We start from the raw sequence: 15,424 nt of genomic DNA, 5'->3' as shown, positions 1-15,424 counted from the left end.
ACAGTGCATTCTGAAAGCACTGTATATTAGGGCTGTACCCAACAGTGCATTCTGAAAGCACTGTATATTAGAGCTGTACCCAACAGTGAGTATTCAGAACCCTTGACTTTTTCCACATTTAGTTATTTAGTTACAGCCTTATTCTAACATTGATTAAATATATTGTTTTCCTCAAATCTACACACAATACCTCATACATAATGCCAAAGCAAAAACATGTATTTTTTAAATAGAATAAAAAAAGATACGTATTTACATAAGTATTCAGACCCTTTGCTATGAGACTCAAAATTGACTGCTCGACTAGACATTTTGGTTGACCAACAGCCTATTGACCAAACAATCGACCAGTCGACAAAATGGGGTCGGCCCTACTGTAGAAACAGAGAGAGATGCCATATAGACAGACATGCATATCTATTTAATAAGAGCAAACTATTGGCAGTGTGTCTATGCAGTAGAGCTACACTGAGTGACAAAACATTAGGAACACCTGCTCTTTCCATTATATTTGTTTTATTTGACCTTTATTTATACAGGTTTCTCATTGAGATAACATCTCTTTTCCAAGAGAGACCTGGTCCAATAGCAGCAGAGGGAATAAAGTTTCAGACAAAACAACTTACATTCACTAACACAACATTAAACAAAACACAACTAAAAAACAGCTATACTAAAAGACAATGACAGTCTTCTAGGATATTTACATCGATCAAGTGTTTAAACTCCACCAACGAAACTAGATCATCAAATTTTTAAATGTTCAGGAGAGAATTGCAGGACCAGCTAAGTAACTAAAACTATTTCTACCATGGCCTGTTCTAATTTTTGGTACAGTTAGAAGCAAATGAGAATGGGATCGTAATTGATATTTATTTACCGACCTGATTAAAAAACAGAGATAAGGGGGATCACGTGACCCTTGGACGAGATGGCCGCATGAACTAAGAGCTCCGCACAAGTAGTTTCCAATTCCTAATCTTACCTCCACTCCAAGTTCAAACTCATTTAGCTTTAGTAAGAAAAAGTCATGGCGGCTACAAAAGGCGACACTACAGGTGACATTTTTACCCAGACTCGAGTATTAGCGACGGAAAAAGCCTCCAAGAAGAAGCTAGCTTCAGAAAAAACTAGCGCCATTAGCCAGGAGCAAGAGAACCCGCTCCCCCACGAGGCACAACGAATGCCAACCTCGCACTCTGTCGAAGACATCCTTTCTGAGTTGAGATCCAAACGTACAGAACTAAACACTAAATTAGATGCCATTAACTCTCAGCTCAGTGCGATAGGGGGCAAGGTGACAATCCTGGAAAACGCTTTGCCTGACATCAACAACAAGATAACCATAAACGCGGGCGCCTGGACGAGGCAGAGGGGCGAATCCTATCCATGGAAAACTTATTGACAGATGCCATGGAAACAATAGCATATGCTAAAAAGAAAATCGAGCATCTGGAAGAGAAAACAGAGGACCTGGAAAACATTGGGCGAAGGAATAATTGTGTTCTATTCAATCTGGGCGAAAAAGAAGAGGGAAACATGCCACTGATCCGCTACCTGCAAGACAAACTTCCCGAGTGGCTCCACATGTCCACCGACAGGCCCATAGAACTCGAGAGAGCTCACCGAGCACTGAGGCCCCCACCAGCAGCCAGACAATCACCGCGCCCAATCACCATACGTTTCCTGAGATTCACCGACAAGGAACGAGTCCTACAGGCGGCGAAAAACACCACCATCACAGTGGGAAACGCCAAACTCGCTTTACACCAGGACCTGTCAGCTGGAATACGCCGAAAGCGCCGAGAATTTGACGAAGTGAAGAAATACTCCATTGACCGAGGCATCTTCAGGGGATTCAAATACCCAAATGAGCTCAGGATTCTTCACCAAGGAGCCTTGCGACACTTCAAAACTCCCGAAGAGGCAAAACGTTTTTTGAAAGACAATCCTGGCCAATGAGAAACAGACCAATGACTAAATGCGATTAATGCCATTACTAAAGGAGGTAAGACGACATGTAGCCGATATCCAGAGACCCACCCCCTAAATGTCATTATAGCCGTCCAATTTATATTTATTTCCCTTTAACTGAGAGGGATGGGCTGTATAGCCTAACCTAGGCCTACTAATGTTTCAGCCTACTTTTATTTCCCTGGGTTTTTTTTGTTGCTATTATTACTTGGGGTTCCCTAGGTCCCTTGGGGGAGGTATATTTAGGCTGGGCTATTGATTTTATTTTTCTCCCCTCTTTAACTGTGGTCTGGACGAGGGCAACTGTGTTATTTACTCAATGCGGGGTGGAGAGGATGAGGCATTTCTTTGGTGGGGAGAGGGAGACGTTGTGCGTTGCTAACTGTTCCCGGTTTTTGTTTTATTCGGAACACAGAATTGAGACTGAGCGGGGGTAATAGATCCAACGGGATGTGTCGAGTTGTTTGGGAACTCGGCTGGGGTGTTCAGAGATTATTATTTTATGTACACCATTTATTTTCCTTTTATGTGAACGCAGCTGTAATTACTATCCACTTTTACCCAGCGATGACTTGCACTAAAGTTCGATTACTGCTCGATGACGATGACTAGTACCTTAAATCTATTGACATGGAACTGCCATGGTCTAGGGCATGCAATAAAACGAAAAAAGATACTATGTGTTCTAAAAAAGGAAAAAGCAGACATCGCGCTATTACAAGAGACACACCTCTGTGATGCTGAACATGCCAAACTCCGCAGAGCTTGGGTGGGACAGGTGTATTTCTCATCTTTCAAATCAAACAGTAGAGGCACAGCCATACTTATCCATAAAAATGTTCCATTCATAATTGACAAAAACATATCTGATCCGGAGGGGAGATTTATTTTGATAACTGGGTCACTATATGGTCAACCAATTACTATATTAAACATATACAGTGCCTTGCGAAAGTATTCGGCCCCCTTGAACTTTGCGACCTTTTGCCACATTTCAGGCTTCAAACATAAAGATATAAAACTGTATTTTTTTGTGAAGAATCAACAACAAGTGGGACACAATCATGAAGTGGAACGACATTTATTGGATATTTCAAACTTTTTTAACAAATCAAAAACTGAAAAATTGGGCGTGCAAAATTATTCACCAGATCTGAATAGCCTTTTTAAGGAAAATTATCTTCCACTCCTGGATCGAATCAAGAACGATCTCCAAACCTGGATCTCCCTCCCAATTAGCTTAGTAGGAAGAATTAATGTAATCCGTATGAACGTCCTCCCTAGACTGAACTACTTATTTCAGATGCTCCCATGCTATCTCCCAGTTTCCTTCTTCAAAACAACTAACCAAAGCATCACCAAATTTATATGGGGCAATAAAAAACCTAGGATCAAGTTTTCTACTCTATCGAAACCTGAATCTAAGGGTGGTCTTGCCCTTCCCTCCCTTCAATTGTACTACTGGTCTGCCCAAATCCGCAACATGCTAACATGGATCACAAACAGACAAGAGTCAACGTGGATTCAGATAGAAGCCCAATCCTGTGGTTCATTGCCCTTAAGCTCAATTATATTCATTAATAACTTTAGTGAAGTGGGCAACATAGCCAAAACCTTTGTGATTTACAGCACCCTACTAGTGTGGAGGGACTGTAAGAAATACCTGGGCATTTCCTCCCAAATATGTTCTCACTCGCCTATAGTAGGCAACCCAGACTTGCCAAAAGCCCTGAGGGATGCCAACTTTAATCTTTGGCATACTCTAGGAATCAGGACCTTTTCAGACCTATTTCATCAGAAAACCACTACACTGAAATCCTTTCAAGAGCTCTGCAGTGAATTCGATGTACCAAGATCCCATTTTTTAAAATATCTTCAAATTAGACATGTAATTTCCTAATTTACCTCCAAGAGGAGGTTTAGAACTCAGTTGAATGAAGTTGAAACCCTTCTTGTCACAGCACAATCCATTAAAGGCAAAATATCTTACATCTATAGACTCCTTTCTGAGAAAGGAAGCTCCTCCTTTACTCCTTTGAAAATAATCTGGGAAAAGGACCTTGGTCTGACTATCAGTGATGAGTTATGGGCGGAGGTTTGCGACAGGGTATACTGCTCCTCTACCAGTGTAAAAATGAAAGAATCTAATTACAATTTTTTTAACAAATTTTATTATACTCCTTTGAGACTCCATAGAATGAAAACAGATATGTCTCCTAACTGTAAAAGATGTACCTCTGAAAGTGGAACCTATATGCATGTATTTTGGAGCTGTAGAGAGATTGCCAGATTCTGATTCTGATTCAGATTCTACATACTGCTGCACAGAAAATACTAGAGGTACAGTTTGATATGACCCCGTGTATCTATCTTCTTAATGCCCAGCAGGACTTTGTTCTTGATCCTGACAGAGAAAATTTGCTTATGACTATTACATACTTTGCTAAGAAATGTATTCTTCTATTGTGGGCCTCTAATACCCCTCCTACATTTAAAATGTGGATTGACCAGATTGTTGACTTTCTTCCTCTTGAAAAGCTCACTTATGACCTCCAAAAGAGACAGCCCAAGTTTGATAGACTCTGGTCTCCACTATTCAACTATATTTCAAACTGGATAGAGTGAACGGGGTGACTAGGGAAATGCGCAGATACATGTTGTGTAAGGTACTGTAAAACCTAAAAACGAATTGGCCCGTCGTCTCAGCGAATGCTTGAAATAGCTGATAAGAACCTTGATAGTGCTGCTGCAAGTGTTGTGTTTTTTTTGTGTGTTTTTATTTTAATTTAGTTTTTGAGTACGTGTGTGTGTGTTTATGTATATATATATATATATATATATATATACCAAGGAAAATAAATAGATTAAGAAAAATAAATGCTTTTATTTGACTTCATCATTCATTTTAATTGTATTTTTATTTTTTCAAATGTATTATTTTTTTACTTTTTCTTTTTTTTAAAGCCTGTCACATCTGTGAATGTGTTTTGTTGGTTGATTGATTGAAAAACAGGAAAACATAAAACTTTAAATTGAAAAAAAAAAGAGATAAAATGGCATTTTACCCAATATGGCCTTATAAATCAGTGTATACCAGTATTTAAGCCTACGCAATGTCAATGATGACCAGCCAACAGCACTGTAGGGATCAAAATGCTGTGTTAGACATTTTTAATTTGTAATGAATCTGAGAGCTGCATGATACACTGAATCAAGTGCACTCAGGGTAGTGTTTGAGGACTGTGCGCACACACACACATAAAACTGCCAGTAATGTACATCGTACCAGCTCCTTCCTGGCCTCCAAAGAAAATCACGCCGGTAATAAAAACCTATTCTCAGCTTGAGCTTTCTTATCAAGTTCTCTACATGCACAGTGAAGCTCAGCTTATCATCAACCCACACACCCAAATATTTGTACAGTTTGACTTGCTCTATAGTATGTCCAGCCAACGTAGCAATGACATGATTAATAACATGCCTGGCATTTGAAAATACCATGCATTTTGTTTTACACGAATCTAGAATCATCTTTAAAATCATACAGATTCTGTTGTATGATGTTAAATGCTCTTTGGTCATCTTCAAAAGCTAAATATAAACTACTACCACTTGAATAAAGAACAGTATCTGCATAAAAATGAATATCCGCTGTTTCAATAATATCCCCAATGTTGTTGATATACAAAATGAACAACAGTGGGCCCAAAAAAAACCTTGCGGAACACCTGAGCACACCTCTATGGACTCAAATTTATAACCATCCACTATTACACATCGTGTACGATTTGATATGTAATTTATAAACCAATCTAGAGCATGACCAGTAATTCCACAACATTTTAACCTTTGCACTAACACAGCATGGGCCAGTGTTAAATACCTTCGACAAATCAATAAAGACAGACAATGTAACTTCTTGTCTAGAGCACAGTGGATGTCATTTAAAACCTTCAATGTTGCTGTGGCCAAACCTAAAAACCTGATTCGCATTCCATTTAAGATGTTGTTTTCTTGGAAGTAGGCCTTTAGCTGGGGAGGTCAATTATACCTATGACCTTTTCAAATAAACTGCCTGCATCTAAAAAATGTTTCAAGGTTTTCAGAATGAAGGTTCTCTCAGTTAATCTGTATGTCGACCAACAATTGTTTGGGAAGCTGTGTATCTTTTTTGCACTCCAAACCTTTCACTACTTGCCAAAATTTTTATGGATTATTTAGATTATCTGAAGTAGATTTCAGGTAGTGGTCTGCTTTCAATTTACAGATCATAGCCACACCCATATTTGGAAGATGCTTAAAAGATATCCAATAATCTCCTGAACCAGACCCTCTTGCTTTAGCCTACATAGCATTTTGTTTCCTTATGATTTTAGTAAATTCCTTAGTAAATCAAGGGTTCTCTCTGCCCTTAATTCTGATTCTGATTTTTTTTAAAGGGGCCTATTACATACATCCTGGAATGCGTTGTGGAAGTAAGAAAAGGCTAGTTCAACATCAGAGATTAATTCCATTCAATGCTAGATACATCATGCAAAAAACCTTGAATATCAAACCGTTCTAGGTTTCTTTTCGTAATGACACTTGGAGATTTCTTAGGAATTTTACCATCTCACAGTGATCACTTATGTCATTTGCAAAAATACCAGAAGCATTAAAACAATGAGTATTGGTTAAGATCAAAGAGGACATTTTATATTCAACCTAGTTACCCTGTTGACAATCAGTGAGATTAAAGGTATTGCATAGAATTTTAAATTGATCAGAGCGAGATGCTAGCCAGTCCTGATTTAGATCACCCATCAGGACAAACTCAGAATTGACATTCTGTGAAAACTATTTGAAAATACAATCCAGAGAGCCAACAGTGCAGATGGAGGTCTATAACAGCAAGATACAACAATATTTAAAAATGAGCCACGGTTTAGGTTCAAAGACAGATTTTCAAGTTGCTTAGGTTTAGTAACAGAAGTCAGAACGACCACCGAGAACTTGTCTTATACATATACAGCAACACCACCACCCTTAGATTTACGTTCTGTACGAAAAACATTCTAACCAATTATGCCAATATTTTAGTCTAATAGATTTTTTTGAGACATTTTTCAGAAAGCATAAATCCATCAGGGTCGGCAGCTGTTGTCCATATATTCACAAAATCAAGCTTCGGCAGAAGACTTCTTACACTCATATGCAAAAACTTCAGGCAACTCTGACTACTTAAATTGGGCAGGGGTAAGAATGTCAGGACCTGGGTTAGATCGCACATTTCCAGACAATATAAGCATCAAGATGATGGTAAGTCTAGATCGAGGGTTACAACATTTGGATTGACAGACAGCACTTGAACAACAATCCAGAGTCACCAGAGTCTTTAAAGACACATATTTCAGGAGATGTATGAAGTCCAGAGACATGGTTCAGTACCAAGAGAACAGTCCTGACATGTAAGCGCAAGAGTCAGATTTCTCACATATTGTTTGAGAGAAATGTGCATAGTTCTCACGTGCACTTCCGGAGCAAGAGTGGGGTTTCTCACAAAACTCGAGGGAGAAACAGTCATATATTTCCTTATTCACATAGTAACGGGCTCTAAAAGTATGGCCAACATTGTAAAAGCCAAGGGTAGACAACAGCAACATGAATAATAGCAACATGTTTGTTTTTATTTATTAACCTAAGAGTCACTAATCAAATAGTCCAACCACAGATCAATAAAAAGTCAGCGATGTATGCATATGATGTAGGCGAGCAAAGCTCCGGGGAGAGAGAGGGTGGCAAGGGTACCTGTACCAGAATGGGAGAGAGAGCAGGGCAGGCAGGGAGCAGGCAGGCAGGCAGAGAGATCAGTTCTCTGGCCAACAGTGCACACGGATCGCACTGTATCGATGTGAAAATGTATCGACATAGGCTGACCTTGACACATGGATTGTGTGTGTGTGCCATTCCGAGGTTGAATGGGCAAAATTGAAGTGCCTTTGAATGGAGTATGGAAGTAGGTGCCAGGCGCACCGGTTCATGTCAAGAACTGCAATGCTGCTGGGTTTTTCATGCCCAACAGTTTCCTGTGTATCAAGAATGGTCCACCACCCAAACAACAACCAGCCAACTTGACACAACTATGGAAAGCATTGAAGTCAACATGGGTCAGCATCGCTGTGGAAAGCTTTCAACACCTTGTAGAGTCCATGCCCCGATGAATTGAGGCTGTTCTGAGGGCAAAAGGGGGTGGTACTCAATGTTAGAAAGGTGTTCCTAATGTTTTGTACAGTGTGAGTATGTGTAGCCATCTATTGTGCTAGAGTAATATGAAGGTGTCACTGAAGGAAAGACAATGTAGAGAATGACTTAGGAGGATAATGTAGGGGCTGTGTTCTTACACAAGCCACACCCAAATCTACAGCATCTGTCCAGATTCAATTCCCTGAACAGAAACAGACTGACAACTGGAACTGGAGGATATGTCCCAGACAGTCCTTTTTATATGGGCTCATCATTCTACATTACAAGTATCCCTGAAAGTTTCAAAGACATCCTACAGCACTAACTTTGCTGTGTATTGTACAACCGGCATGTGTCGTTGAGGAAGTTTGGGGATATTCCACATGGGGGTATTCCATCCAAACATCTCGGTCAAAATGGACGGTCTATACGCCCATTAGTGAAATTGGATCAGCTGAGAGGAAAAGTCCATATATCAGAAAGAGTAAAAGGCAGGAAGAGTTTCCACAGTTTCCTGTTTGACCTCTACTGAAGGCTTCTGGGATTGCAGTCCCAGAGGTTTGATTTGGATTTGACAGTAAAAAACAGGAGTATAAACCTGCCCCAGTTTGAGAAAACATTACAGTAAAACACTCAGAGGATAAAATACAGGACGTCTACATCTAATACTCCTGAGTGCCATTTAGAGGCTCGACAAACAATACTTCAAACATTTACTGTGGTTTTCCTTTCATAAACCTTCCTCTGTGCCCACAGCACAGTAGGCAGACGGAGTAGAGTAGAAGACTGTTAAAAGTGGGAGCTTCAACTGTACAGTAGCCCCTTGAGACAGCAAGATAATTGACTTCACAAAGCAGCAAAACAACAAAAATCCTCTCAACAACTACATTAAAACCACCCAAACCTTAGGAGGGGTCTTTACAGTACATCAATATCCCATTCTCAACCACCTTCAGGAAACGCTCAGTGCCAAGTAAGAAAAAAGAATAATCTCTCAGTGTGTGTTTCCTCCAAACCGAGCAGAGGACCAGTGTCTCTTTGGCCAGGCCCACTCTCTCCTGGCCGCCTGCCCAGCCGCCTTCCTGGGTGAGATCTCATTTCTGCTCTGCTAACATCACTGGAAGAACAGCCCGAGCTCCATGCTGGTAGGGAATAGGCTTTCTCTGCGTCCGTGTGAGCTTGAAAACATGCGCCTCAGTCAGTCAGCATTACATACATGTGTGTCAGAAGCATTGCCTCAGTCAGTGTGCATTACATACATGTGTGTCAGAAGCATTGCCTCAGTCAGTGTGCATTACATACATGTGTGTCAGAAGCATTGCCTCAGTCAGTGTGCATTACATACATGTGTGTCAGAAGCATTGCTTCAGTCAGTCAGCGTTACATACAGGCGTGTTAGAAGCATTGCCTCAGTCAGTGTGCGTTACATACATGTGTGTCAGAAGCATTGCTTCAGTCAGTGTGCGTTACATACATGTGTGTCAGAAGCATTGCTTCAGTCAGTGTGCGTTACATACAGGCGTGTTAGAAGCATTGCTTCAGTCAGTGTGCGTTACATACATGTGTGTCAGAAGCATTGCTTCAGTCAGTGTGCGTTACATACAGGCGTGTCAGAAGCATTGCTTCAGTCAGTGTGCGTTACATACAGGCGTGTCAGAAGCATTGCTTCAGTCAGTGTGCGTTACATACAGGCGTGTCAGAAGCATTGCTTCAGTCAGTGTGCGTTACATACAGGCGTGTCAGAAGCATTGCCTCAGTCAGTGTGCGTTACATACAGGCGTGTCAGAAGCATTGCCTCAGTCAGTGTGCGTTACATACAGGCGTGTCAGAAGCATTGCCTCAGTCAGTGTGCGTTACATACATGCGTGTCAGAAGCATTGCCTCAGTCAGTGTGCGTTACATACATGCGTGTCAGAAGCATTGCCTCAGTCAGTGTGCGTTACATACATGCGTGTCAGAAGCATTGCCTCAGTCAGTGTGCGTTACATACAGGCGTGTCAGAAGCATTGCCTCAGTCAGTCAGCATTACATACGTGTGTCAGAAGCATTGCCTCAGTCAGTGTGCGTTACATACAGGTGTGTCAGAAGCATTGCTTCAGTCAGTGTGCGTTACATACAGGTGTGTCAGAAGCATTGCTTCAGTCAGTGTGCGTTACATACAGGCGTGTCAGAAGCATTGCCTCAGTCAGTGTGCGTTACATACAGGCGTGTCAGAAGCATTGCCTCAGTCAGTCAGCATTACATACGTGTGTCAGAAGCATTGCTTCAGTCAGTGTGCGTTACATACAGGCGTGTCAGAAGCATTGCCTCAGTCAGTGTGCGTTACATACAGGCGTGTCAGAAGCATTGCTTCAGTCAGTGTGCGTTACATACAGGCGTGTCAGAAGCATTGCCTCAGTCAGTGTGCGTTACATACAGGCGTGTCAGAAGCATTGCCTCAGTCAGTGTGCGTTACATACAGGCGTGTCAGAAGCATTGCTTCAGTCAGTCAGCGTTACATACAGGCGTGTCAGAAGCATTGCCTCAGTCAGTGTGCGTTACATACAGGCGTGTCAGAAGCATTGCTTCAGTCAGTCAGCGTTACATACAGGCGTGTCAGAAGCATTGCTTCAGTCAGTCAGCGTTACATACAGGCGTGTCAGAAGCATTGCTTCAGTCAGTGTGCGTTACATACAGGCGTGTCAGAAGCATTGCCTCAGTCAGTGTGCGTTACATACAGGCGTGTCAGAAGCATTGCCTCAGTCAGTGGGCGGCCCACATCTTAACCAGCCCAGTACTCACTCCTCTCGCTGTGATGAATCAATGTGGGTAAATCTATGAGAGGATCTTAGTCCAGCTCACATCCACGGGGCTTTGTTAGACACACACAGGAAGGGCTTACTTACCAATTCCAGTATTTTTAGAGACTATTGATCAGATCAGGTCAGATTTGGGTGGAGGATAGCACTTGAGTGTGAGTGGCTGGCTGGAGTTTCCTGTTTGGCTTAAAAGTGTAGTGAGGTGGAAGAACTGGGCTGGTTAAGATAGAACACTATAAAAGTGTGACTAAGTGGCTCAAATGTTAAAAGTGCACTTCGCAGCATACTCAACTCATACACTTAAGACGCCACCCAAAAAACACACTTGCTTATATTGAACTTCTAAAGACCGTTTCCATTGAGATCCATGTTTTTCCTTTTCTAACCACCAATGGTCCACTGTTCTGCCTATGGAGCCCTAACCTGTTCACCGGACCTGCTGTTTTCGACCCTCTCTCGACCTCTGAATGCTCAGCTATGAAAAGCCAACTGACGTTAACTCCTGAGGTGCTGACCTGTTGCACCCTCTACAACCACTGTGATTATTATAAGACCCTGCTGGTCATCTATGAACGATCTGGACTTAATGGCCATGAACTCTTTAAAATCACAGCCAGAAGAGGACTGGCCACCCCTCAGAGCCTGGTTCCTCTCTAGGTTTCTTCCTAGGTTCCTGCCTTTCTAGGGAGTTTTTCCTAGCCACCGTGCTTCAACATCTGCATTGCTTGCTATTTGGGGTTTTAGGCTGGGTTTCTGTAGAAGCACTTTGTGACATCTGCTGATTTATTGTAGCACAGGGATAGGAAACCAACTGAGCCATGGGAACCTGCCGTTGGGAACAACCACCACCAGTGGCACCCACCTGCCCAGAGCCTGCACCTTGGCTGTGTGTCTCTCCTCCAGCTCATCCAGGCGTCTCCTCAGGGCGTCTGTCTCCTGCCTCAGCCCAGCAGAGTGCTCCATCTCCCCATCCAGCAGGCTACGCAGGGACCTTGAGTCCCGGAAGAGAACACAATACTATTACCATACAGTCACAAAAAACACAGTCTCAGAAAACTTGCATACATATATACACACATAGCTCCAAAGATCAACTCATACCATCAACATTAGGAGACTCACATGTTGTGTTCATCCAGCTCATCCTTCCTGTTCATCATGGCTACTATGGCCTGGTGGAGCTCCACTGTGGACGAGAGACCGTTAAACACAGACAAACACACAGATGCAAAAAAATACATCTGGAAAAGTGGTTATTGTTCACATTTCTTTTCAGCCCATATTGAAGTCTCATCACTACCACTACTGTGCCACTGAGCTGAGTGATACATGAAATACTAAACTGGTTTCATACTGCATGTGCTGCTGCCTGTAGCCAACTCTTCTGTCGTTGTCATGACGACACAAGTTAGGTCCAGAACATAGAGCAGGGCTACTCAACTGGTGGCCCGCGGGCCAGATAAGGCTCTTTTATTCAATTTAGAATGTCCCTTTGATAAATTCTGAACATAAATTTTAGAACATTTACAAAAACTCTGCAAAAACCTGATGGTTAGTACGAAAAAGGAGCCCTCTTTCAATATTCTACAGTTGGCGAATCTGTTTTCCTGTAGTCCCACCGATTAATTGTTGTCAATCGTCACCAAACATACAAGTTACAGCCAATCAGAGCTGCTTACAGGGGTACAGGGTCTGCCTGCCCGACTATCAGCTTTTTCACCGCAGATGAGATCACTACACTGCCTGATACACCAGCGTGCTCTAACCACTAGGATACCCTGCCGCCCCTATCCTGATCAACTTTTACATAATGATGTTGGGTGGTTAAGCAATGGTTATAGTGCTGTCAAGAGCAGCTGTCAGTAGAAAGCCAACACATACTGTATCTAGAGAAACTGCTTAATGAGGAGTATCAGATGTTTGTTATTTAGTGACATCCTCAATCCATTGAATGGACTCAACCTAGCTCATTTCCCATACATACCAAATTGGTAGGGGCAGCAAAACTGGACTTCAATGCTATGATACTCACCCAATTAACATACTGCTTAACTGGTTGGGCCCAAGCTTGCTGTACAACATTAAAACCCCTTCAGTGTGCGTACAACAGGCTCTCAAAGTGCTGGATAGAGTAGACATCACTGTTACATCCACAGACAGTATTAGCTACTGAGTGGGGAAAATCTGGTTCAATACACCGACGCATGTCTTGTATTCAAGATCCTAATGGCCCCCTCCCTCCACTTAGTACTTCAGTCAAACAGAAAAACCCACGGCAGCAGATCCACAAGTCTCAGTCTGTCGGCGTGCCACGTGTTGCTTGTCCTATGTTGCTCTGTCTGTCGGCGTGCCACGTGTTGCTTGTCCTATGTTGCTCAGTCTGTCGGCATGCTACGTGTTGCTTGTTCTGTTGCTTGTCCTATGTTGCTCTGTCTGCCGGCTTGCTACATGTTGCTTGTCCTATGTTGCTTGTCCTATGTTGCTCAGTCTGCCGGCATGCTACGTGTTGCTTGTCCTATGTTGCTCTGTCGGCGTGCTACGTGTCGCTTGTCCTATGTTGCTCAGTGTGCCGGCGTGCTACGTGTCGCTTGTCCTATGTTGCTCAGTCTGCCGGCATGCTACGTGTCGCTTGTCCTATGTTGCTCAGTCTGCCGGCATGCTACGTGTCGCTTGTCATATGTTGCTCAGTCTGTCGGCATGCTACGTGTTGCTTGTCCTATGTTGCTCAGTCTGTCAGCGTGCTACGTGTTGCTTGTCCTATGTTGCTCAGTCTGTCGGCGTGCTACGTGTTGCTTGTAATATGTGACTCTGCATGTGTTCACTGCTCCTTGTTTATCAATATTTTTATTGTTTTTAATAACCGGCCCAGGGACTGCGGTTGAAAATTAGCCGGCTGCCTAAAACAGTCACTTTTACTGAAAGGTTGATTCAAATGTGCACTGGTCCTGTAAAAATACAAATAAACTAAGGGAGAGATAAAACAGTTATTGACATGACTGAAATTGAAGTGTGTTATTTCCCCCTCTGATTTGAGCCCAAACAAAAACGCTCCCTTTCCCTACACAATTTTATTCAGTCATCATCAGCACAGATCAATCCCGTAATGTTGGAGTTTCTAGATAAACTGAAAGCTAACTTTGCAACGAGATTTGATGAGTTTAAGTCCCTACAGAGGTGGTGCAGTTTATTATAGGGACCCATTCTCTACTGATGCAGGGGGAGAGAGCCCTCCACAAAAACTAGTCAACTGAGATAAAAGGTTTCCCATTTGTAAATAAAAACAAAAGATAAAACGGACAGGAGAGTAGAAATTATTGTGATGCAGGTCAACGGTGTACAAATGTGTTACATTATTTCAAGAAATGTACGCATTGAATTAGGCCAATCTTAAAGCACTTAAAATGAACTTTTAGCAACATTTGATTTGAATAAAAGTGCTTTATAAACATCATAATTGTGTCTTTGCATTGTTTTTTTAATACCGGTTTTAGTAATCCCATGAAGAAAATGTCTTGCCCCCCTGTAAAATACCTTTTTCAAATCTGGCCCCCATAAGAATATAGTTGACTAGTCTTGATATGAGCATGGGACCAGCCATGCTACTAAAATAGCACCTCGGCCCAGATACATACACACCATACAGTCACAGCACAGCTCTTTACTCACATGACGGATATAGGCTAATACATAGACCTACTTCTCTCAGTGCAGTGCTATGGAAAAAGTGGCAAGTGCCAAGACCTTATGAATACCAAAGTATTTACTCAATTATAAGCAAATAAATTATACAGATCAGCTGTTGGCTATCAACAGCCACGAAGCTTAGAAGTGGAGCGTGTTTTGGCCCCGGACGCATTTCAAAAGGTAGGTCTACAACGCAAAGCCTCGGCTAAGTGGCTGGTTGAGGTGAAGAAGAGGAGGATGAAGATGGGCGCTAGAGGAGAGGACAGAACCAGTATATCTGGAGCTCCCAACTCCACATCACTGCTCCAGATATGTGGAACATTTACGATAACCATGCGTTCACCACAGGAAAACAGCACAGATCCATTAACGAGCTGTATAGTGTGTGTGTGGCAGGCACTAACATAATGGTGGACCTTGGCTTATGTTCTTTATACTGCACACAATGTTCTCTATCTATACACACACACACACACACACACAGTACTCCTCTTTTGAGAGCTGCTAATCTTTTGAGTGTTTGACTATAGACGTGAGTTACAACTTTAGACGTGACTGTGGGTCTTCCACAGTGCTTAAAGGCAGACCGTCACACTTGGATCCCCAGCCCTGATACCCTGACTAACATTACAGGCTTGGTGAGATCCACACACAGGAAACACATAACATCAATATGAGCATCAGCGGGGCTAACCTCTGCTAAGCTTTAGAGAATTACACAAATCACGTCCTAGAGGCGAAAACAC

At 42.3% G+C, this 15,424-nt stretch overlaps 1 protein-coding gene across 4 annotated transcripts in view; it reads right to left on the bottom strand.

Annotated features, from left to right (window-relative positions):
- Positions 1–15,424, bottom strand: part of LOC112258857 (sorting nexin-29) — a 167,745-nt gene that overhangs the window by 124,173 nt on the left and 28,148 nt on the right. For all 4 annotated transcript variants that reach the window (XR_006084102.1, XM_024433484.2, XM_042326996.1 and 1 more), the window contains exons 12-13: positions 12,117–12,180; positions 11,857–11,985 (exon numbers count right to left, since the gene is read on the bottom strand). Coding sequence is in view for 3 of the 4 variants with exons in the window: in XM_024433484.2 (XP_024289252.1) it covers positions 11,857–11,985; positions 12,117–12,180 (193 nt within the window). In the remaining variant the exon portion in view is untranslated. The remainder of the gene's footprint in view (positions 1–11,856; positions 11,986–12,116; positions 12,181–15,424) is intronic.

This window comes from Oncorhynchus tshawytscha, linkage group LG01 (assembly GCF_018296145.1).
Source record: "Oncorhynchus tshawytscha isolate Ot180627B linkage group LG01, Otsh_v2.0, whole genome shotgun sequence".
Lineage (NCBI taxonomy): Eukaryota > Metazoa > Chordata > Actinopteri > Salmoniformes > Salmonidae > Oncorhynchus > Oncorhynchus tshawytscha.
Note: the sequence above shows the minus strand (reverse complement) of the source record. Positions and strands in the feature narration are given on the sequence as shown.